This window comes from Crocodylus porosus, unplaced genomic scaffold (assembly GCF_001723895.1).
Source record: "Crocodylus porosus isolate Cpor-Errol unplaced genomic scaffold, CroPor_comp1, whole genome shotgun sequence".
Classification (NCBI taxonomy): domain Eukaryota; kingdom Metazoa; phylum Chordata; order Crocodylia; family Crocodylidae; genus Crocodylus; species Crocodylus porosus.
Window position 1 is genome coordinate 53,989,756 of NW_017728907.1, and position 24,048 is coordinate 54,013,803.

Consider the following 24,048-nt stretch of genomic DNA (forward strand, 5'->3'; position numbering starts at 1 on the left):
CATTGGGGGAGTCCCTGTTCCCCCGAGCACCGCCAGGAGTGACCAGGAATAACGGTCACAAGCTGGCAGAGGGTAGATTTAGGCTAGACATCAGGAGGCGCGACTTCACGGTCAGGGCGGCTAGGGTCTGGAACCAACTTCCAAGAGAAGTGGTGCTGGCTTCTACCCTGGGGGTCTTTAAGAGGAGGCTGGATGAACACCTTGCTGGGGTCATTTGACCCCAGGACGCTTTCCTGCCATGGCAGGGGGTCGGACTAGATGATCTACTCAGGCCCCTTCCGACCCTAGAAACTATGAAACAAAGGGCACTTTTACACATACTCTGGGAGGCGTGGGGTGGTTTCTTAATTAGCGAGCACTTTTAATTAAAGTGCCCAAGCATCACATGTATTAGCTTCCTTCCCCTGTGCTGAAAAATGGCAGCAGGGTGCTATGAACTAAAGCTCATTGAACAAGCTTTAGTTTAAAACACCCTGCTGCCATTTTTTGGTGTGGGGATGTTAATACACATGACACCAGTGTCTGCTGGAGCGCGTTTATTTTCGCCTCCCTGCACATGTATAGGAGCCCAAATATTATGTCTGAGTCTGGAAACCTGGCACAGATGCTGGAAACCAATGGACTTGAATGGCTTTGGAAAACTTTTCCGTCTCTAATTTCTATTATTCCGTGATTGGATGCTGATAATCAGGATCACCCTACAAATGTCAGTGAGAGGTGACCGACTGAAGTCAGAACCATCATAAGCCATTTCCATTTTCATAATGCTGTTTCCTGTGCCACACATATTACTCACTGCACGCTGCTTCGGATTCATCTGACCCATCAGGACACTCCTCCTCGCCATCACATTTCCACCTGTCTGGGATACAGTGGCCATTGTTGCAGGTGAAGTCAGATTCAGCACAAGTTTTCTTTGCTGCAAGGAATATAAAAACAAGGAAGAACACAATGAGCACCATGCATGATTCACTGCACTGATCCCTCCTAAGGGAAGCGCCGTCATCATCATCTGCACCAGTTGAAGAATCTTTACAGTTTTCAGATTCTAACACAGGTTTTGAAAGCCAGTATCAAAAGAGGATGCTTTAGATCTGCTCTCCCAAACTTCTACCCCCTCGGGTGTACATGTCTTTGAAATGGACTCAGCTAGGTCTTCCTCTGTGTCAACTAAAATGAGTGAAAAGTGGGTGACAGTTTGTCTACATCAGGACAACTACTTAGCTTTTTATTATCGTTGCTTGCTATGTATATGGAGCTGACAGCATGCTGGATGATTTACAGACAGGTGAGATGACAGGGTCCCTGCCCTGAAGTATATTATAGTCAAGTAATTATATCTTTATCTCTTTGACCTATTCATGGCACTTCTGGTGTATCAATCACTTTAGTATCTAATCACAAAACATGTCTTCAAATATCACGAAGCTTCAGGAGAAAGTAAACTGAAAATAAGCTTTAGTAGCTTTCTAAATCTAAGTGACAGATCCAAGCTTTTCACCCTGCGAGTGAATCCAGGGACAGGTGGATGGAGGCAATTAACTCCCCCTGATCTGCAGAGCTGGCACAGCAAGAGAGTAGTAATCAGCAGTATCAGCCAGTGCTCTTCAACCCTGACCTGAAGAAACCAGTTCCCCTAAATAACCCAGTCCTCCCCCGGCCTTATTTGCAGATGTCATACCGCACAAAGTACCCAGCAGTATCAGTTCTTCAACCCTAACTTGAAGAAACCACTCCTTTGGATAGACCCAGTTTCTATGATCGTTTTAACCCCTGAGCCTGCCAAGCAAGGTCGCTGGTTCGTGTCATTTGTGGTGCTGACTCTTCCAACTTTTCTACTGGGAAGTGGAATGAAAAAGCCAAACTCTCCCTACGCAAGTTCCCCAACAGCCACGCAGCGGTAACAACTTTCAGACTGGACAGCTTTACAACAAGGAAAACTCCAGTACTAAATCAGTCTCTGATTTTTTTTTTTTTTTTGGTAGTTAATCTTTATGGGAAAAGGAGAGGGAAGGAAAGGGAATTTGTTTCTTCCCAACAAGTTTACTGAAGCCCATCCTGCAGTAATGTAATCATTTATACTGAAGAGTAATGCACACACAAGGAAGAGTCACGCAAACACTTTCATCAGCACTGAAATGTCCCTGGCAGACTCTAACACTTTCAGCCATGATTAATCAGGTAAACACATTTTAAGCAGTAACTTGGCCACGAGTTCAAGCAATTAATGGTGCAGTAACTCAGGAAATAATCCTTAAAATTACCACACAAAATACACGCAATTACTTTGTGGGTGGTTCCCACTGAGCCTCAAATTGAACAGATGGCTCTTCTAGACCCCGGTTCACTCCCAGAGGCTGGGATGGCTGGGCAGCTCACTGATGCTCTCAGCCACGGGAGCGCCAGGGCCCTGACTTGCTACTTGCTGGTGCAGGGGGAGCCCCAGGCTCCTCCTGCACCACCTATCCGGTGGGATCTGCTCCCCGATCCCATGTATGCGCCTCCTGCCGTGCACACGTGGCACAGCAGGAGGTGTGATTGTTGAGATAGATACTAACAAGCCTCTAACTGAATGTCTGACGGGCCCAGGGCATCAAAGCCCAACACGCAGGCAGGATCTGATGCTAACTTTGTTACATATGAATTAACTGACAATATGAGAGGAAGCTATGAAGAAGGGAGGGACAGCTGTGCACGCAGAAAGCCAGGGCACCTGGCTACAGGAGATTCTGGAGATGTTTCAATGGATAAGACCCAATATTAATCTCTGATTCATAAAACCTACTGCTTCTCTGCACAGACATCCAAGTGCATAGTCATTGCCAAGAAGGAAATGCTGCAGAGCACCATTTAGCATATGTGCCCTCTTTCTAGGCATACCGCCTACGAGGAACAAATATTCATTCCCCTTGTATAGTGGTGCCCGTAGTGGCGGCAGAGGCGGTCAAGACATCTCGCTATGTACCCAGAGGCATCAGTTCAAGCCTTATGCCAGGGGTGGCCAATCTGCAGCATGTGTGCACAAGTGGCACCGGCAGCCTCTGTGTGGCATGGGAGAGATGGGATAGGGAGCAAAAAGGAGACAAAAGGGAGTGGTGCTACTCAGGGAAGGCATAGGTTGAATTTGTGGCACAACTTCCAAAAAGGAAGGTGCCCACTGCCCTATGCCAAAGGCACCTCCAGCTGACCCAGCTATAAATGGGAGCCTGGTCACTGAGGCAAAGCCGTAAAAGGAAGACTGAATGGATGATAGCCACATCAATCCTTCCATGTGGTTGGATACCAGACCTGGTATACCTTAACCCTGCTATCCCAAAAGGCTGCTGGGAGTGGGACAGAGTTTTGTTACCATGAGCATCAATCTAAGTCAGACAACATGCCCTTGTCTCTCACAATCAAAGACACTGGACACCACTATAGCAAGAAAACGTACAGATCAAGGTTAAAAAAACCCACCAGACTAATGACTTTGAGATGCTTCAAGCCAGCCTGACATCAAATTCAGTCCCTCCAGTGTCTCAGGTTAGAGAATCAAAACCTATCACACCCCGAATTCCTAGTAGCTCCTGAAATTGGAGCCATTGCATATGCCATGTATGGGATGGTTTAGAGAGGGATGATGCTGCCTTAAGCAGGGGAGTGGACTAAATACGCTCCTGAGGTCCCTTCCAGCCCAAATTTCTATGATCCTAGTCAGCTGCACTGGATATATTACACTTGAGATGACCAACCCACAGGTCAATGAGACCCACAAAGTTCTGCAGAGCATGGCCTTGGGTCACTTGCAGGACAGCCATTTCAGCTAACAGACTACTGATCCCAGCATCCGAATGGAAGACTTCTCAAATCAAGACGAAGCACCATATGCTGGGGTCTGTCATCTCTGCAGGCTGCCTCTCCACATCAAAGATAAGGCTGCTTCTGTATAAAATTGTGTGCATGTGTGCGCGTAATTCTGGCTGGATGCCACAGTAGCAATGCACATAAGCAATGCACACAAGCACTCCAGCAAGGTCTGAAAATCTCTAGGTACAAACATAGGACTTGCTTTCAGGGGAGGGTTGTGGACTCTGCAGAGGAAACCAGACTCCCGTTTTCACTCAGGAAACAGACAGCAGAGCGCAGGTTCGCACGATGCCAGGTGCAGATGGTAGGGTTTGGGGTTTCTTTGTTTTCTTTTGTCCTTATTTCTATACCAGCTCCCATCATGTTGCCTGTTCTCTTCCTAGTGAGAAAGCGCCAGTCCTTCCTATTCTGGGGGCAGTACAGGCACCAACATGACTATTTCTCCACCTTGAATGAAACAGCCTTTCCCCCACTGAACTCACATGCTGATGGCTGGTGTCTCTGGGACACGGGACTGAAAGCTTAAGGGTTCATCAACAAAGCTGAGCGATGAGATATGCAGTCCCTTCAACAACACAAACCTGCTCACAGCAGATGGTGCCACTGATTGCTTTGTTCCCTTGACACTGTTCTTCAGCAGTACAATTAATATATTGCCAGGATTCACAAAAGAGGGAAGAACTACATTATTGACAGTCACAGGGTGGCCTTTGGAAAGTGTTAATGTGCTCCTTGCGTGTAGTCTTCCTTTCTGCAAAATGAAGCTGCATGCAACAGCCCACCAGCAATGGAAGAACCAAAGAGAAAGCTGCCGGCTAGACCCACCCAGAGGTCTAACAGTCCAATGCCAGATAAATCAGCAGGATGAAAGCAATGCATTCTGTCCTTTGTTCGAAGCCAAGCTGTCTAATCTTTCCACGGGACACTGACATGATCTAAAAACCCCCAGTGATTACTTCATTTTATTTCTCCTGTGGTGGAACCTATGGTACACAATCAGTTGAGTCACTGTATTAATTAAAACAAACTCATGTGATGTATATTGCAAGCAACAAGGGAGAAGACTGTTAAATCATCAAATTCACTTTTCATCCCTGATGCAAGATGGGCATTCACTTGTGTCTGCAGTCAGATTCACCTGCTGGCCCCCAAGCGCGAGATCTCTGGGATCACAACTCAGTCCAGGACTGTTTAATTAAAATCAAAACTACTTTCACTACTTTATTTTTTAAAAAACACAAGTAACCATTTCTAGTCCTTTTGGATGTTACAAATCTTCTAGCCACACCACAGTATAAACATTTCATCGTGCCCTAGTACTGAAAATTGATGGTGTCACATACAAATCACGTTTCCTCTTGGAAAATGCTAAAGGATGTGGGCTCTTTTTATAGTTTTAGCAGCCCGGCCTCCTGAAATAACCAGGCAAAAGTAATTGTCCTCAAGAGACTACCGTAAAAGCACTTCTCCTTGCTGTAAGCAGAGCGAGGCAGGTCTGCATGCACGGCTCTTGAAGATGAACATAAATACATAATAGTAACCGAAAAGCCAGGTCACCAGTCTACCCCCACACTGCGATGTCATTTTATAGCTGGAGGGAGGAGGCTGTTGAATCCTGCACCGGGACATATGCTCGCTACCCCAGACGGATACAGTGAACAACAGGGGAGAGACTGGAAGCCTTTCGACTCTTGCTTGACTTGCCTTTAGCACCTGTTTTGTCTTCCTCTATGTCCACAGCTGGAGAGGTAGAAACGTCATAATCCGCAGCATAGAAAATAAAACTGGTAAAGCCGTCACAGAGACTGAGAACCCAAAGGGGATAATTAGCAGGCTGGGCACCTTTCCCATGTGAGCCTTGGTTTAAAAGTGGTTTGTGTTCTTCTTCTTCCTCACGGGAAGTCTGAGCAACAAATTTGGGAGCAGCAAACTGCAGCAGAAGAACGCCAAGATCAAGGAAAGCATTATATTAAAGTGTCCCAACACAGAGCTGCTCCTCACGTTGCCAAAACGTTTTTCCCTGCTGTAATTTAGGTGCCCTAACTCAGGTTTTGAATGCAGGCCTTGTCCCATTGTGAAAAAGCCTTTGGGTGCTTGCCTGTTCATTAGAAATCGTTGCTCATTTGCAAAATGAGTCCTCCTGGTGCTACCATCTCAGATACCCCCTTGTGTCCTTTCATTTTCCCCATTCTTGGTAGTTAGATGAGGAAACAATGCATGCAGAGAGCTTAGCTAAGAAACATCTATGAGGGACCTTCTAGTTTACAAACCTGCAAAGGATATAAACTCCCAGGGCAGAGAAGAATCAGAGTGAAAAGGATAAATAGCTAAGAACACTGGGATGATATTCAAAACAGGGAAAATGTGCTGACATTGCAACCAGTGGTAAAAACAACACATTATTTGGGATACTTAAAAGTGAGTGGGGGGGAATTATTAAAACATACACTTTGCCACACACACACACAATGTATAGACCAACTGGATTGTCTAATGCAGAGGTTCTCAAGTGGGGTGCTGTGGCACCCTGGGGTACCATTAGGAGCTTTTAAGGGTGCCACCCTGCCACTGCCCCCAAGTGGAACTACCCAGTCTGTGCCCGAAGGGGGCACCATGCTCCAATGCCCAGATAGGTAATACTACCACCATAAACAGGATACAGGGGCAACTGCCCTGGGCCCTGAATTTTGGGGGGCCCTGCAGAGGCAGGCAGAGAGGCCGTGGCTGCTGCTTTTGAAATGGAGTCCTCCCGCCTGCCCGGGGGGATTGGGGTGTCTTTGTCTGTTCTGGCCAGAAGTTCTAGCTGCCATGTGTCAGGCCACATCCGGTGTGCCGGGACTTTCTCTCTCCCTGGCATAAGTGTGCTGTTGATTGTGGAGAGGGCCCTACACAGGCTGCTCTGCCCTGGGCCCTGAACCCTGCTGGGATCATCTCTGCGCAGAGCCACAGCATGCACGTGGCCAGGAGTGCAGCCCGGCAACATGGAGAACAACATTTGGCTGGTAAGTCTGCTGGGGGAACGGGGTGGTGGGACGAATTGAGGCCCCTGCAGTGAGGGAGGAAGCGGGGCTGGGACAGGGGTAGGTGCTGCCCAGCTAGGGTGGGATGGAGCACAGGATGGAGCCAGCAGCTCGTCCAGGGGGCATGTGCCCCCCCCCACAGATCTGTGCACAGGGTCAGGGCAGGCTGCTGCTGTGCACTCCAGGCAGGAGCTGCTCCAGCCTCTTCCAGGCGGCTGCACTCAGGCTGGGTGGAGCGAGGCAGGGCAGGCAGCAGTGGTGCTGGGAAGAGGGCTACAGCCACCCCAAAATTTGCCAGAGCACCCCCTCCCAGGACCGCCACCAGCCCAAGCCCAGCCACTAAGAAGAGGCTGGAGCAACCCCCATCCCAAGTGCACAGCAGGCAGCCTGCCCTGGCCCTATGCACAGACCAGGGAGGGGGGGCACATGCCCCCCATGCCTTCCCTGGGGCTGCATGCAGCAATGAGAGATGCTCTCTTGTGCCCCCCAGATGAGTCATGGGTTCTATCCTGTGCCCTACCCCACCCACCCTGGCTGGGCAGCACCTGCCCAACCCCACTTCCTCCCTTACATTGGGGGCCTCGATCTGCCCTCTCCCATGCCCCTTCCCCCTAACAGATTTACCAGCTGGACACTGCTCTCCATGCTTCTGGGCTGCATACTGGCAATCAGATCGGTATTGGCCAATATGGCTGGTCAATAATCAGCCATTGGTATCAGCCCAAAAAATCTTTATCGGTGCACCCCTAGGCAGAATGCTTCTGACACTATGGATTCCTATATGAAGTCTCTGGGTTTCACTTCCAGATCATATGTAGGTGTCTGCACACCTAACAGTTGTATGTCATCCTTAAAAGGATCCTGCAGCACCCTGGTTGAGAACCATTACTTTTGCTTTAGATTAGATTCTTTTGCCCAGACCTGCATGTTGGTATATCACAGCTGGTCTATTAAAAGATATCACATCTACCCAAAGAACCTTGGCTGTATATTACAGAGGCATTTTTCTCATTTTTTCTCACAGAACCTGGTCCTGCTCCCTCTGAAATCAATAGCAGAGCTCTATTGCACTGAATCAGGGCCACTCAGCTGCACAATCCCACTGCACAGGTTTAACTTGATAGTAATGAGAGCAGAATTTGACCCTTTATGAATACTGGTTTCAGTCGCGCTCTTATAAAAGATAAGGGTAATGCTATGAAAATTTGAGGCGATCCTTTTGCAACAGTAAAATGATATAACCCAGTGTGAGCTGGTATGGGAAGATGAGGTGAGGGCCAAAAGGAAAATTGTAATTCATAACGCAGGGTTTCATTTCATGCTGGGAAACTTCAATGAAAACTTTGATCTTTGGTTTATAACAGAACCTGACAAGGCTCCAGATGAAAAGGGAAAGGCACCACACATGCGCTCGGCAGCTTCACACATAAAACAACCATCTTTCACCTCTGAGGCTATGGCTAGATAGATGCCAATGGAAACATTAGCCACGACCGAGGCCAGCAGCTAGCCATCCACCAAGCAGACCTCACCATTTGAATCCAGGCTACTCTTCAGCCACTAAGAAACTTAACTAAATTAGTCTCATGCTGAGCCAAATTCATCTCTGCTGAATAGCGAATTTTTTGCCCAATGACGTTTCAGGCTGGCAAGAAGGCTGGTGAGGGCTGGGACTGTTAAACAACTTTTGGGAGACATCCTGTTCTCTTGGGACTATAGGCTCCCTGAGAGCAAACAGATGGCTGGAGTTTATAACATCACCTGACTCCCGATTAAAGACACACTAACAGTCAGCTCAATATTACGGATACCCATCTCAGTAACCATGCTCCCAAATACAAAAAACCCCAGGAAGACAATGCAAGATTTGCTTTCTTAGTTCCAGTTCAAGGCCACTGAAAGCTGGCCACTTGGAAAAGGAAGACAAAAATTTCCCTGTCAGCCTTTGTAAAGAGTACGATAGATTATACAGAAATGATCCACAATCCTGTGCCTGGGTTAGGTGCCCAATGGATTCTAACTCCTTGAAGGTCTTTTGAAAAATCCTAGCCTACAGTTTACAATATTGCTACCAGAGTAGGCTGAAGACCTGCTGTGGAATAATGCAGTATTGATTTTAAGGGAGGCATCATAACACAGAGTGCATGGCAATCAACTTTAGCTTTATTACAGAGCTATGGCCGGCACATACAGTGCTCCACCTTGATCCCACCAGAAGATGCTGCATGCTGCGAGCTCCACTCCCCGCAGGCCCCGGCCCGGATTAACAATGAGGTTGGCTGCAAGAGGCACTGTCGAACTCTGCAGGCCACTCTTCCTGGGAGAAATCAGGCACGAAATCCCACAAACGCATTGTTTTGCTGGCCATAAAATGGCACCAGATAAGAGCAGAAAGCTAAAATGTTAGGAAATCTTAGCGGATGCCCACTGCCGAGCTCTTTCAATTTTCAATCAGCCAAGGACACAATGAAGTAATGAAAGGGAATATTTAAGCAGTGCTCTGAATTTGGCCAGGTTTTGCTGCTGCAGGCTCAGCAGGCAGTTGCTTTTAGGAGGTGAGATTAATCAGGGCACCCCACGCAGCTGGAATTCCAACATGGACCACGCTGCCCTCGATGCCTCACAAAATACATTTTAAAAGCAAGATCCCCATAAACCAGTCACATAAAAACAATGCCAGATTAGCAGGAGCATGATTGCAGGGGTTCAGGACTCCTTGAAGACCTAATTACATCCACCAAAAATAAACGTGCAGCTGCTGCGGCTAACCTAGCTTCTCTGATCCATTAAGCTAAAAGAAAAGAGGTGGCTTGGTATCAAAGGTATCTGGCTTTGTGCATTTTAAATGGAAATGTACTTAACTCCCCGAGTTTAAAATTCTTTCAAATGCATTTCCTCACTTGAAGAGCAGTTAATCTAGAAGGGAAGTAGCAGGACTTTACTTAAAATAACAAATGCCTTCTGCCTCACATGTGGGATTAGTCGGTGGTTTCAGTACTAGTGAAGTGTGTCTGCATCACCATCAGTATTGCCTGTATTTGGCCCCTGGCTTGTAATCTCACAGAGGCACCAAGGTTGAAATGGGTTGTGCATATAGAAGTGCACTAAAAGGCCCCGCTGAACAAGTCTTGCAGCTCTCAAATAGGTAAATGATCTAATACACCAGAGACAGCCCCACCGCAAAGCTCACGAGATGTTAACATAGCCCAGCCCAGCCAGTAATTCGGTCCTCCCTGCCTTGGTGTCTGGCACTTCCACCACATGCAGCAAGAAGACCCTACCCTCTCTTGCAGATGTAAGGAGCAGATCTCCTAGAGCAGTGGTTCCCAATCTGTGGTAGGCAGACAACCTGTCAGTGATACGCGTTAACACATTTATTATAATTACTTTATACGACAAAAATCTGCTGGTGGTACTTAAGGCTGTAGCATTTTAAATTGGTGGTGTGCAATCTGTCCGAGTTTGGGAACCACTGTCCTGGACTCCAGAAGCTCTGCTCCACAATGTTTCCCTTGGCATGGTACCTCCTGCAAAAACTGGTCCCAGCAACTCCTGGTTGCTCCAAGATTTCCCCTTCAACCTGGCAGTATTGGCCCATTTAAATCACACAAATATAGATTTGTTTCAAGTGGGAACACCAGGCCACCGTTTGCAGTGCCACCTACCAGCAGGGCGCACACAGCCAGGGGCTGAAGGGTGCCTCAAATATTTAATCACCAAGCTCCCCTAAAAACAATAACTGAAAGTATTCCCAGCTTTGTCTGCAAAGCAGCCAGCAATCTTGCCTGGCATCCAGAGGGGGCACATGCTATCGACCATCTTCATTTGCTACAAGACAAGTTGGCAGGTGTGAAAGCGCCTGTCACCGCTTCCTAAACGTCTCTATCGACTAGCGGGGAAAGGTGCAGTTCTTCCCGTCGGACATATTGACAAGGCAGGCTAGCAGCTGACCAATACATGGATGAGGTGCAGACTTCAGGAAATCATACTACTGCAGGACCTAGGGGTACCAAGTAGGACTGGGGCCCAGCATGCGAGTGAGGCACAACACTTGCACAGGCACACACACTCACATGCGTCCGCGCGTGCAAAGCTGGACCCTGCCTCCGAGCTTGCAGTCTAAGTAAATAAGCCAGACAAAGGTTAAAGCAGAAAGGAAGCATTATTTGCTCCGCTTTACAGACAGAGTCCCCAGTCCACAGACAGGAAGGGAATTACCAAAAGTCACCTAGGGAACCTGTGACAGGAACAAGACGTGCGTTCACGTCTCTGGAGTCCACCAGAAGCAGGGCATCGTTCTGCAATGTCACGCTGTTCCAGAGTATTGCCTCTCCCGACTACTGGATGTGTCCGATCAATTATTCTGTTTCCAAGTATCTGTCTGACTAAAGTCACCCTTGCAAATCCCCTGCTATTGTCCTGACCTTTGCTGACAACTGCAATGTTGTCTGTTTGTTTTTTTAAAGAGACTAAAATGCTGCTCCAAGGCACGTGATCCTTGGTGACATCCATCTACAAAGTGTCTCACGGGACAAAGCTTTTGTGAATTCCCTGCAATTGCTTGACATTATTCCCTTCTGCTGTTTCTGGGGATTAAACACCAAGGACTGTGCTCACCCTCAGTGCAGCACCGCTGAAGTCAGCGAGTAATTTCTCGCCCTCGTGGCCTGCAAATGCTAAATTGGATGGGAGGTCTTTATGTTGGCTGTTCATGTAATTTTATAACCATGTGAAAGTCAGACTTACACAGCCCAAGGAGGAATTAAGAAGTGCTCCCAGGTGACGGCAGAGTCACAGACTAAGCTGTAAAACGCTCCCTGACAGAAACAAGACTATAATGCAGGAAAAATGAAAAAACTTCAAAGGATCCTGTACTGTGGGACGATCACAAGCGTCAGACCCTCTCCAGCTATGGCTCAGGCTGCCCTAAATCTCTTTTGGCTGAAGTCTCTAGAGGCCTAGTGGTTATTAATGACCATCACACGGAACATACCGCAAAAATGATTAACCTCTTGAGACAGGATATTGGATTTCCCCAGTACAAACACACTGATGGCTATGTGCGTTAGGAAATTACAAAGGCAGAAAACCAGAGATTTTCTTTCAGTCCCTAAAATAATTTCTTTTCCTGCCTACAAACATGGGTGCATCTTCTCAGACGGGCATCTGTGAAATCAGTGGGACTGCATGCATAGCTGTAAGTGAAGGCAGAATCTCTCCTACAGCACTCAGGCTTTGAAGTGTGGTGGAATTAGAGAAGGGGAAGGTGGAAATGCTGTTATAGGATTTAACACACACACAGAGAAAACAAATGACAGAAAAAGTGGAATACGTAAGGTCCCCTATTTCAACAGCCATTACTGAAGACTGCTAGCTGGTGTGGTTTTTCTAGGCATCATTCCTGTTTTGATACAGCAGTGCCAAGTCCTATAAGCCTAGTCAGGAGGATGGAAAAAGGACCTAGGAGAGCTTTAAGGATCCATGGTAGTGTTGGGGTGATGTGGCAGCCACGATGTCCCGGGAAATAACCCAAGAGGCAAGGATTTTCATGGCTAATATCTCTATCACCCACAACAATCCTTGCCTCTAAGGACCATACAAGTTAGCTGGGTAATTTTGGCAAATCACTAGTTGCAACACTGCAATTCAAGGTGGTGACACTGGATGCAACAGGTGTATCACCTGGATTCAATGTTAGGATAACTTCTTAGTGAGTAAGTGAGTAAATTCATCACAGGGCTAAAGGTGTCTCCCCCACTTGTCACCAAGTAAACCCTTTTTATCCCACCGAACCAGAACCTGTTTGTGCTGTCAAAGTCATTTTACAATAGCCACCTAGCAAAGAGTCAAATTGGCAATCAATTTATTCAGGTTTCAATCCTGATGGCTTTATTCAAGCTCCTCCGACCTCCAAACCTTTCAGCCAAGTGAAGTCTATGAGATAAGCCATCAGACCTATTCTCACCTGGCTTCTAGCTTTCCTAAGCCTTGCGAGATATCTCCAATTGCTGGCATTGTTGGAGCCTTCCCTTCCTTGGTGGCGGTAGGTGTCCTGATGCACGTCTCAGATAGCAGAGAGGGCATGGCACAACTCTCGATGCAAGCAGACTAGGGACTTAGTCAAAATCCTCTCTGTGTTTGCTCGAAACTCTGCCCAGTTTGTGGGGGATTTTTTTATGATTCATGATTGTTTACTTAACCAGCAGCAGGTTTTAGATTTGTAATAAAGTATTTAAAATGGGGCAACATTAATGTAAAGACTGGAAGCATTCATGTAGCTCAAGTGACAAAGTTGATGCAAAACATGGCACTTTCAGCTGACTTCCAACCTGAGTTTTCTCAACCTGACAATTAGGTGGGAAGAGACAGTAAGTCCAGGAACACCGACCTCCCCTTCTTCCCCCCACCCCCCAAATTAAATCCAAGCCTCTGAACTAAACCCCTGCTGGGCTTTCCACAAATCAAGACAACTCCCAGCATGGAGATCAATCAGTGGAGCTCTGTTACTTTGCAGAAGCTGAGGAACTGACTGAGAGATTCTCAAAGCTTTTGCAAAGCCCAACACAAAAATCTTAGCGGGCATCTCATACCCTGCACCACAACTCTGGTTTTACAAACCCCACCCCCCAAAAAAACCAAGAAAACAAAAAGAGAGAAGCCAACACAAAAATAATTTAAAATATATAACTTTTAAGGCCTAATTTACACAAAGAGAATATCCAATCTGCAAGCAGTTACCTCAACTGTCTGGAAAAATGGTAACTTTGATGTGGACTTAGCATTTGCGCATGCAAATTTTCCCTGCGTCAATGCAGTAAAGGAAGCACACGTTACGTTCCTGGTTTCATGTCTTACTGAAAAAATCTTCCCCAAAATAGGAACCTTGCCAGTCAAAGAGGATAAACTGAAAACCAAGAAGGAAATGAACGGGAACCTCACAAGTCATGGCAAACCCATGATAAGAAGACAAGGGAAGGCTCCCCACTGAATGAGAATCAATGAGTACAAATACACTTTGACTTCATCCTTTGAGTGGAAAATACTTTTTGCTGTTCTTATGTGACGAGCTGAATAATTGGGAAGTATTATTGGTTTTGTGAACAAATGTGCTGCAAGTGGTCAACTGGGAAATGCAATGCTGGTATAGCCTCTTGACTAGTGAATTAGGTGTCTGGTAACGTACATTGATCACTCTGCAGTTGAACAGCAGGGGAAATAAAGGACTTGCTGCAGCCAGGTTCTGCTGTACGGATTTTTCTTTAGTAGAAAGTGACTCCATTACAGGATACTTTTATACACAAACCCACTGCTTAACATGGAAACATTCTGTTCTAAATCGATAAACTATACATTAAAAAATAAAAGGAATACTGTACAGCTGAATTCATAGATCCATGGGTGACTGATGCCTCCTGATACTGCGGGGGCACCAGTAGCCAATCGCCAGTGGGGTGGGGTGGGGTGGGGGCGGGTCTGGAAGTGCCAGTGGAAACCCAGAAGTGCTGCCGGAGCTTCTCTCAGCGCCCCACAATCTTGGGGGGGGGGCACTGGCCATTGTCCCCTGCCTCTCCCTGACCAATCTCAGGGGGGGCATATGCCCCACCATGTCCCCTTTACATGTCATCTATGCATAAGGCAGTTGGGCTCAGTTTCCATGATGAAAGAAAATGGAGCAATCAGAATTGACAGGACCTTCCAAGTCTTTCCAGAGCATAAGGTATCCATAACTATGCAAGGATTTGGGAGTCATTTAGGATTTTTCAAAGGTTTTCAACCAGTATTTACAGGTTCTCTTGTTTGGTTTTAGTCAAGTTGTAGTTCTTTTTAGAGTAATTATTATTTTCTTGAGATTTTATCGAAAGCTGGATGGCTCCCCTGAGCCTGCAGTCATCATCCTGCATTTGCTCTCCTGTTCAGATGTCAAAAAGTGACAAAGAAGAAACAGAAAATGGAGGAAAGAAAAACCATAGCTGGTATGTCAAAGAAGGAAAGAACGACACCCGGCAAAAACTAGTTATATCACCTAATGTGGTACCACGAGGCGTTCTTACAAGGCAACAACAAGCATGGCACAGGAAACTGAATGGAATAAATGAGGCAACAATATGTCAAGAACACAGGGAAGATCACGTGAATGACTACAGCCCAAATCCTCAAAAGTAGTTAGGAACCTAACTCCCATCGGTTTCTGCAGGAGTTCAGTCCTATACCCTTGAGGATCTGGCCTTGGTCTCCAGCTCTGTCCGACCTGGTCCACGTGGGGCTAATATCTGAGACACTGGTCAAGCTAAACACTAAGACCCATCTGACTTTGGAGTTCTACTGAACTTGAGCACTGGAAATTTGGCTCCATCTAGCACACAAAACCCATTTTTTTTTTTTTTAAACAAAACCCTCTCAGAAGCCAGCAGTAGTCACAAACTGAACAGCAGGTTCATCCCCTGATCCAAGTCTGTTATGAAGGAAAGATGCCAAGCAAATGTCTATTAATAATTCACCAAGAATCACGGGGTGACTGGGTTTTCAGGCTTTTGTATCATGTTAAAGTAGAGTGATTGGGCTAAGAATTTACTATGACTTGAGCAGCTTCCTCAGCTAAACACAGCTGCCTTCACCAAACGCTTTTTGGTACAGAATTTCATGGCGCATCTACACAAGCTAATTTAGACTAATTTAATGTGCAGAAAAGTGTCACCGCCTACACAAGTGTCACAATTTCCTCTTCATCTTTATCTTCCAAGTGAAAGCCAATGGGATAGTTTAGACCATGGGCGCTCAACCCCTGGCCTACAGACTGGTGCTACAGCACTCATCCTGCCTGTGCAGCTGAAAGGCTGAGCTTCACTGGCTTAGACCAGCGGTGCTCAAGCTTCCAGCCTGCGGGCTGTATGAATGTCTCAGGGCTGGTCCACGGATCAGATCCTGTGCACTGGCTGAATTGGCTATGTGCTGGTTCAACCCTGCACACTGGTTCAACTACAGACTGGTGAGACAGCATTCAGGGCCATGTAATTTGGCCCACAGGACTCCCTAATGACCTGGACACTTGGCAAAAGGGAAATGGCAATTAACACTGCTGTTTCTCCCCTGCCACCAAATCTGAGCTCCCTGCAGGTCCAGAATGGGCCAGATGACACAGCTGTATGGGCTGGAACTGGCCCAGGGGCCAGAGGTTGATCAGAGAGATGGTCCTGCCTTGAGAAGGGGTTGGACTACATGACCACTCGAGGCCCCCCCATACCCCTATTTTTCTGATTAACTATCATATCAATTGCTTATATCAATTGCAGTTATCATCAGCATTAATCATTTTTTAAGTACAGGTAGCATATTCTATCCCAAAGTTATTTACCAATTTATACAGAGCAACTACTTCTCCCATGACAAAATGTCCCTCATATGCAGTTTGGCAGCATCACAAACCAGAATAGGAAGAACTGGAGAATTCATATCTACTGTAAACTGCAGTGGCTGCAAGAAAAATGTAAAACCATAACTAAAAAGCCTGCACATAAACCAGTATACAAGGACTTCCAGAACTATGATTCTTTGAGATAAACATCACTGCATAGCACTTCTCTATCTTGTACAGAGGAGGATTATTGTGACAGTTGAAAGAACATTTTTTCTAACGATTTAGTTGGTCTAATAAAACATCCCACATTTACCCAAAGAACCTGGTCTGCCTATGTCATTAGACCAACACAGCTACAATCAACACCCCCTGAAGTCTACTGTGGCATTTTTCTCTAACATACTCTACTTACTTTCCTTAACTGAGTAGGTGGGGTTGATTTCAGTGGGGCTACTTGGGCAAGACGATTTAGTTCTAGCACTGATCTAATTAGAGGGAAGGGGCAACAACCCCTTAACTAAACCACAGGCTCATCCCAATTATTAAAACTGCTGAGTTCTGCAGTACCTTATCCAATCCCATCTCCACTATGACGCCTAGCAAGCCATTAATTACAATACATTATTTACAGCTTCTGTGGGGCTGAAACCAGGTGTTGCAGTTGACGGAAGTCACATGGTGACACAGCTAATCCTGATCACCGTTTCCCTTCTTATTCTTCCACCCTCCGGGGGAAATTCTAGTGTCATTCCCTGCAGCTTGCCCTGGCAATGCCATTATATAATCAGCTCGTTCATGTGACGACATAATCTGCTGCCATGGAAATGAACAGGAGGCAACAAAGGAACGTTGATTCTCCTGCTGGAGGTGGAGGAGCAGTGGTGAGGGGGTAGCCTAGAAAACTCAAGACAAAGAGAAACCACTTTGCCTGCTGCCTCCAAATGCAAACAACCCGCCCCTCCTTTTATGTAGGTAGATGTTGATGAATACATGTCTCCCCCATTACCCTGGCTTTAAAAAAAAAAAATCGACCCCCTCTGTATCCTAGTGCAACAAAAGTATGTGTATGGACCATGATGAATTGCACTGAACAGTCCTTTATTCATGGTTCAAAGCCAAAGGTCATTCAATCATGGGATGCTCAAAAGCCAAAAGCAGGAAGTATAGCTCCATATGTTTAATGAGAGCCTTCCTCCACTACTCCTAGGGCAACAGCAACCAGAGAGACCTTCCTTGCATTCAGAAAAAAAGAAAAATGTTACTCCATTATTAAGAACTTAGGCTCATCATAAATTCCTTTGACTTTGCAGGAAGAGAGTGTTTTAAAACATACATTAGAGGATACGACTGACAAGCAAAAAAAAAAAAAAAAAAGTCTCCTGCGCCTTTGAACTTCTTTCCAAAGGTGCCTGGGATTTAAATAGGTTTTTTTTCTGGGGTTCAAAGGAGAGGAAGGAATAAAGAGATGAAATTAAGATCTCAGAACTGCATCCATTTATTGCTGAAAGTTCATATGAGACAATGAAGTACCACAAACCCAACACTAGCACGTATACACGTGCCAGTGGGTACAGGTGCTCTTCTTCTTTGAACTGTTTCTTGCACTCCCCATCAGGTGGCCACTGGCCGTATTCATCTAAAACATCATCTTCAACACTAGAGGCAGCTCCCAGAAAAGGAGCCTCCTCAAGCTACGGAGTCTGTCTTCCAAAGCTGAAGGTGGTTTCCATGTCTGGGTAACACAATATGGATTATATGCAACTCTCCTTCCATTTCAAATCACCAAGCAGCAGCATTACCAACTATTTCCCACAGGCTACTGCAGACGATGTCTGTGGCTTTCAGCCTGAAGCCTCCCACGATACAAAAGATGTCTTGCTTTCTCTGAACCAGATCATCAGCTGGCATAAACTGGCATTGCTTCACTGAAGTTAATGAAGCTAGTCCAATTCATGCCAGCAGAGGATCTGGCTCCCAAAAGCCTCTTTTTTCACATGCCGCCACCATCTGGGCACCACGATCAATTATATGCACATGCCAGTGCCCTACAGTAATTCAAGTCCTGTTACAACACACCGTGACCAGTATTCTCAGCAGAAGACCACCTGCAGCTATCTTACTCCAGGTCAAGTCCACTGCCACAGCTGTTTTTATATGGGCGGCTATAAGAAAAGTCACACAATATAGGCTGGGGGCTTGTTATGACTCCTACCCAGTAAAAAGGCTGTATAAGTTTTACATATTACTTTACTTACAAAGCCTGAAATTCCAGATGGTGAAAGAAGAGTAAAGAAATAAATAGTGACAGGAAGTCACAGGTCTGATTTTTCCCCCCATTTGTAGGTAATGGACTCATCAGAACAGCATCTTCTATTCCTTTAAACATAGAAATGGGCTAGGATGCTAGAACAAAAGCCATTTCTCAAAGCTCCAAAATCCTTGTCACTCACTTAGGAAAAATAAGTCAAGTGTTGGCTGCATGATTCCCTCATCTCAAATCAAGGTGTTAGATTCAGAGCAGCATCACATTTCAGCAACACCAAAAGCCTCTGAAATAGCCTGGATTAGCGCTGTCCATGTTTAAACACCCAGCCTAGGGCTACCAGGCAGAATGAGCGAGACCACATTAACACCCGGGCTCTGCAGTAGTGATAAGGTGCCACAGCGATCCAGCACGGTCCAGCCGGTTATAACCAGCACTGGAATTAGTGAGCAGTGCTAAAATACAACTTTCCGTCTGCAAATGGTTTCCAGTCACCTAAGCGTTACCAAGACAACTCCAGCCATTGGAATACAAATGACTTTTGGGGTGCCACGCTAAACTCCAATGCTTACCAACTCTGCATGCAAATTTAAATGACAACAATTTGAATGGCAACTGTGTAAACAGCAGCTACTATTAAAACAACACAGGAGTCAATGGTACTATAGCTAAGAAAAATGTTGCTGGGGACAGCAACAAAACAGAGCAAGGAGAGGAGGGGAGACGTACATACACAAAAATCAGCCTTGTAATTCAGGACTGCTGGGTCGAGCTCTCAGTCCCTAGGAAACTTTGGTCATCCCCCTCCGCTCCCCGCTTCTCCGTGTCCTGGATATAAACAGCAAACAAGTCCTGATCTCGGGGCAAAAGCTTTGCCCACGGGAAAGAGAGCCAGCTTTGTCTGTTGGGGCTTGCCTCAAAAAATAAGCTGGATTATAAATGACATGTTTTGAGTGATTTTCTGTCTGCCTACTGCCATGAAAGCAATAGGACATAGATTTCCCGTCTCCTTTTGGCGCGGGAATTTGAACAGCTCTCAAAGCCGAGGGTATTAGATAAACTCCCCGCAGGGATGCAACGCCCTAGGGAAGGACTGGAAGAGCAAGCCTGGCAGCAGTGAGGTTGGGGGCCTGAAGTGTTCAGGAAGCTCACAAAGAGCGTCAGCAAATACAACCCCAGGGGTTTCTGAAAAAGATATTAGGGAATCACTATTAAACTCAAAACTTGGCATGGAAGAAAAATGTTGTGCTGGAGTCCAATAAAAAAAAATACTCCTCTTTTGCCCTGGCACAATCTTTTCCTGGGGGTGGACTCAGACAGCTTTACAAACATTACCAAGCACCCGCAACATGGAGCAGACTGTTTGGGACAACTCCAGCTTTGCCTACAGCCCCTGCTCCCTCCCGTGAGAAGCCAGGAGGCTCACTCAGCACATCTGACAATCTGGCCCTTGAGATTTGGCAAGGTCACAAAGCAAGTCAGTGGCAGAGGTGGTACAAGAAACCAAGATCATGGTTCAGAGACCCTGCAACACCTGTGAACAGCTGATTTGGGAAAGATGCATGAGTTAATACTGAAGGGACAGCTAATTTAAGGGACCATTTGACAGCCTGACATTATGACCATTCCAGATACCACCCTGTGGATGCTGGGATCCGCTGTGGACTAAAAAAAAAAGCGTTGATCACACGACAGAGAACAACTGGATACCTCTTGCTCCTGGTGTTTGGCCTCCCATTTCCCAGCTGAAAATCGTGGGTTAAAACTCCGAGGACTGCGTTTCAGTCAGTAACTTGAGTCACTGCCTCAAGTACGTGCATGTACGCGGGGGGGTTACAGTCTACACACTCACAACAAACCAGCCTTGCTCACCAAACAGACACTTGGCCAAGCAGGCATGGGTTTTGAGGTGCACTGGTCAAACAAGCAGCACTCCAAGGGGCTGCCACATTTAGACACCCTTTGATGCTCCATATACACTAAACTCAGTCCCTGATTTAAGACAGACTGAAAGCCAGTTTTAAGTCGATGCTACTCCACGTCCATACATACAAGGAAGACAATGCGGCTCGCAGCACGCCATGAACTCTGCTCTGGAGCCGTGGCTGCTCCACTCCTGAACCAGGAGGAGCCGGGAGCCGGCTCAGCGCAGCCAAGCTGGAAGAGGCGCTGCAGGCAGCACAGGTTTGAGTGGGACCTTGGGACTCCTCCTGCAACATGTCTGTGCTTACAAAACCTGCCCTATGCTGCCCAACCTCTTGACCCCATCTCCACGAAAGGTAACAACACACCTCCAGCTACAACAACAGGTGGCAAAGAGAGACTACTAAATGGGAAAAAATTAAAAAGGGAGCTGAAAATGCCAGGGCAGGTATTGGTATCGTCACTGAGATGGGAAAGAAGGTAAGGCTGGAGATGGGATGTGCAATGCAGTTGACACCTCCTCTTCCCCTGGCTTATTTCCAATGGCCGAGTGGGATGTATTTCTGTTTTCCAGATCTGGTCAGATGAGGTTTGCTTTTACAGAGCCAGTGGTCATTTTCTTATACCCCATCAAAACTGGAGGACTGCAGATTCACCTGGCTGGGCAAGAACTATTCTTTTTGATAGGAATGTCACAAATTAGGTCTTGGTTTTTTAAAAGACCGCCCCCCCCGCCCCCCCCGAACAAGTGTCCCTCTCTGCATGCCTCCCTCCCTAAATTATTACCCTGTAAAATATTTCAAGAGGTGAAAATGAAAAAGCTGACGTTTCTCAAGCCATCACTAGAAAACCTCCATCTGCTGGTTGTCAGAGCCTGAGCTGCTTAGAGAAGTGTTTGTAGTGTGTGCTATCCAGCGGGTAGACTTTAATAACGCCAAGTGCCTTTAGTGCATGTGGATCCAAGGGACTGAAGAATCCCCGGGGAGAACAGGAGAGGCGAGTCCTGCCAATGGCCAGTAACTTTTTGTACGATGTAGGATTTTTGCATCAAGCTTCATAACATCCTGATCTCATTTACATTTGGCTTCAATGAAAAGCAAAAACTTTAAAAGGGGAAGAGCCCAATTCAAAACAGAAGAACTGTTTAAAACTCTAAGCCTGATGCAGCACCAGAGGTTACAGTGCCCTTCTGTCTTGTGCAACTCAGAGAAGTGTAACTGTCCTCTCTTGGGGCCTGGTGCTGGGCTGGAGCAGCAGGGAAGCTGACCTCAATATTACCTCACCAGGACAACAGAAATGCTGAGAGCGTCACCATGAAAATACATGAACCAGAGCCAGAAAGGAAACTCGAAGCCAACGATTCCAAAATTAAAGGAACTATTCTTCACACCCATCATTAACCCTGGATACTCATTGCCATCAGACATCCCTTAGTTCAGGAGGATCCAAACTAATCTGCATGACTAGCAATGCATACCATGTGTACAGCAGCAAGCACCGCAAAAAGCAAATATGATTTTGGAAGGTGCATGGGGCATCAGCCAACCTCTATCCGTGGATGTGGAGAGGAAGCTTCTCCCTCGCCATCCATGGTGGGCTGGAGGTGCTCATTCATCGCTTTGTCAGTTATTTAGATAGCACATTTTAATTGCAACAAAACCAACAAACAGACCTGCACAACTCTCTGTATTAGGACAAGACCTACACAAAGTGTGGTTAAATCACCTGGACTTGAAGCCACCATTGTGAGAAAGGTCCCTGAATGGTGAGTAAGAGGCATAGTCTCAGCTCTAATGTCCAACTTCTAAGAAACATGGTGCCTTCAGGAGCTGATCATCACCTCCAGGTCTCTCCACCTGTAAGTGATTGTCAGCACACAGAAATCCTACCCCACGAGGAGCAGGTTGACCAGATATAGATCTAGTGGAACTGCAGTGATTTCACTAAAAATGAAGGGCAGACTATGGCTCTGTCCGCATAGTCTCCGCAGCAGCTGTACAGAGCTATACTCGCCACTTGGGTCTGGCAGTTGTCGCTGAATCCTTGGTCCCCCATTTCCCTTAACCCCTCCCTGAATTAGAGGGAATTCAGAGTTTAGGATCCTGCTCAGCTTCCCATCAAAACCTAAATGGAAGTCCCTATGGCCCTGTGTATTTAGGGGAAAAAAGACTGCCCCTGAATAATTACCCACCATCTTCATGCAGTCCTTGAAGCACCAAAAATAAGCAAGTAAAAGCCAACAGGCTTGGTATCACATTGAATGCTGGAATAAACCAAAATCATCTTTTTTGGAGTTCTTTGCATGTCCACAGGAGCCCAATGACAGTTGTCAGCAGGTTAGCTGAGCACTGTAGTGATTACCAGCTCAGGAGTAATTTGCACATGGTTTTAGACATTTGAATCTATTTTTCTCTGAGAAAGATAATCTGGTTTAATAGGAAGAGAATCACCGATCCCTCTATTAAGCACCCCGGGGTCTTTCATTCTCACCCTGTGTAACAGGAACTGGATGCCACAGACAAACAGAAGACTTCTCCGTTTCATCTCTCAAATACTGTAGGTCAGTCCCTCTAGTAGTACGGTCACTATGGCATCATCAATCCTTGAAATTCATGGTTAAGGCTAAATTAAAAGACAGAGATGCCCTACACCTAACCATAACTCAGATGCCGGCAGAAGCAGTGGCTCCTTCCCTTTCTCTCACAGGCTGGCAAGGAAGCTCTTTTCCTAGGACTCCCGTCCTTCACAAAACAAGGGGAGGAGGCTGTTGCCATTGAAAAGGCTGAAGTGAAAGAAACAGCAAAAACTGAGCGGGTGGGGAGGGGGGGTGCCTGCAAGTTACTCCAGCTCCATTTACAAATGGGTTGTGTGAACACAGCTAAATTCAGTACCAAATGGCAATGGATAAGCACATGAGCTTTCTTGCAAAAAAAGACATAAAGGCAGACTGCAAACTTATTAAAACCATCACCCTGGAAAGAAAGAAAGAAAGACAGCAATAAAGGATCTTTGCGCTCCCCTGCTAAGGAATAGCTACAAGGCAGAGGAGATGCCACCTGACATAGTTTATTTCATCGCCCCTTCATTTCCAAGTGCACATTTGCACAGAAACAGCAGACGGAAATAAAGAAACAAAAACTCCCAGGGCAAGTGTGTAGAAGTCAAGGGCTACAAATTACTGCATTGCTCTGGCAGCGTTGGAAATAATTTTGTACTAATGCCTTTGTCCTGTTGTATCGGGAGTTGGGAAATTCAATCCCAATCCCAATGCTGTTAAATCAGCGGGTGACACCTGAATTTTCCTTCTATACGAGCTTACTTCAATTACTTTCTTCCAAAGAAGGGCAGGAGCACAAAGAAGACTGGTTTTGTATGTAGACTAGACCAAAGAACCTTGATTTCAAGTGGTTTCTAGTTCCCTTCATTCCTCATGCACCTTTCTGGTTGCTGCAGACAAAAACCAACAAGACAAAACATGCTGAAAGATTTGAAGCCCTTCACCTTTAGATTTGCAGTTCTGTTCCTGTCCGAGTCAGACACTGACCAATCCGTGACTCTGGGATATGCGACTTAATGTAAAATTACTTGGCGGTTACAAATCTAAAAACCCACAGGCACTGGAAGGAGGAGGAGATGATAAC

The 24,048-nt window shown here is 46.3% G+C and overlaps 1 protein-coding gene across 1 annotated transcript in view; it reads right to left on the reverse strand.

Annotated features, from left to right (window-relative positions):
• Positions 1 to 24,048, reverse strand: part of LRP8 (LDL receptor related protein 8) — a gene marked incomplete at its 5' end in the record, with an annotated part of 259,599 nt that overhangs the window by 98,498 nt on the left and 137,053 nt on the right. The window contains one exon of the mRNA XM_019530629.1: positions 797 to 919. Coding sequence (XP_019386174.1) covers positions 797 to 919 — 123 coding nt within the window. The remainder of the gene's footprint in view (positions 1 to 796; positions 920 to 24,048) is intronic.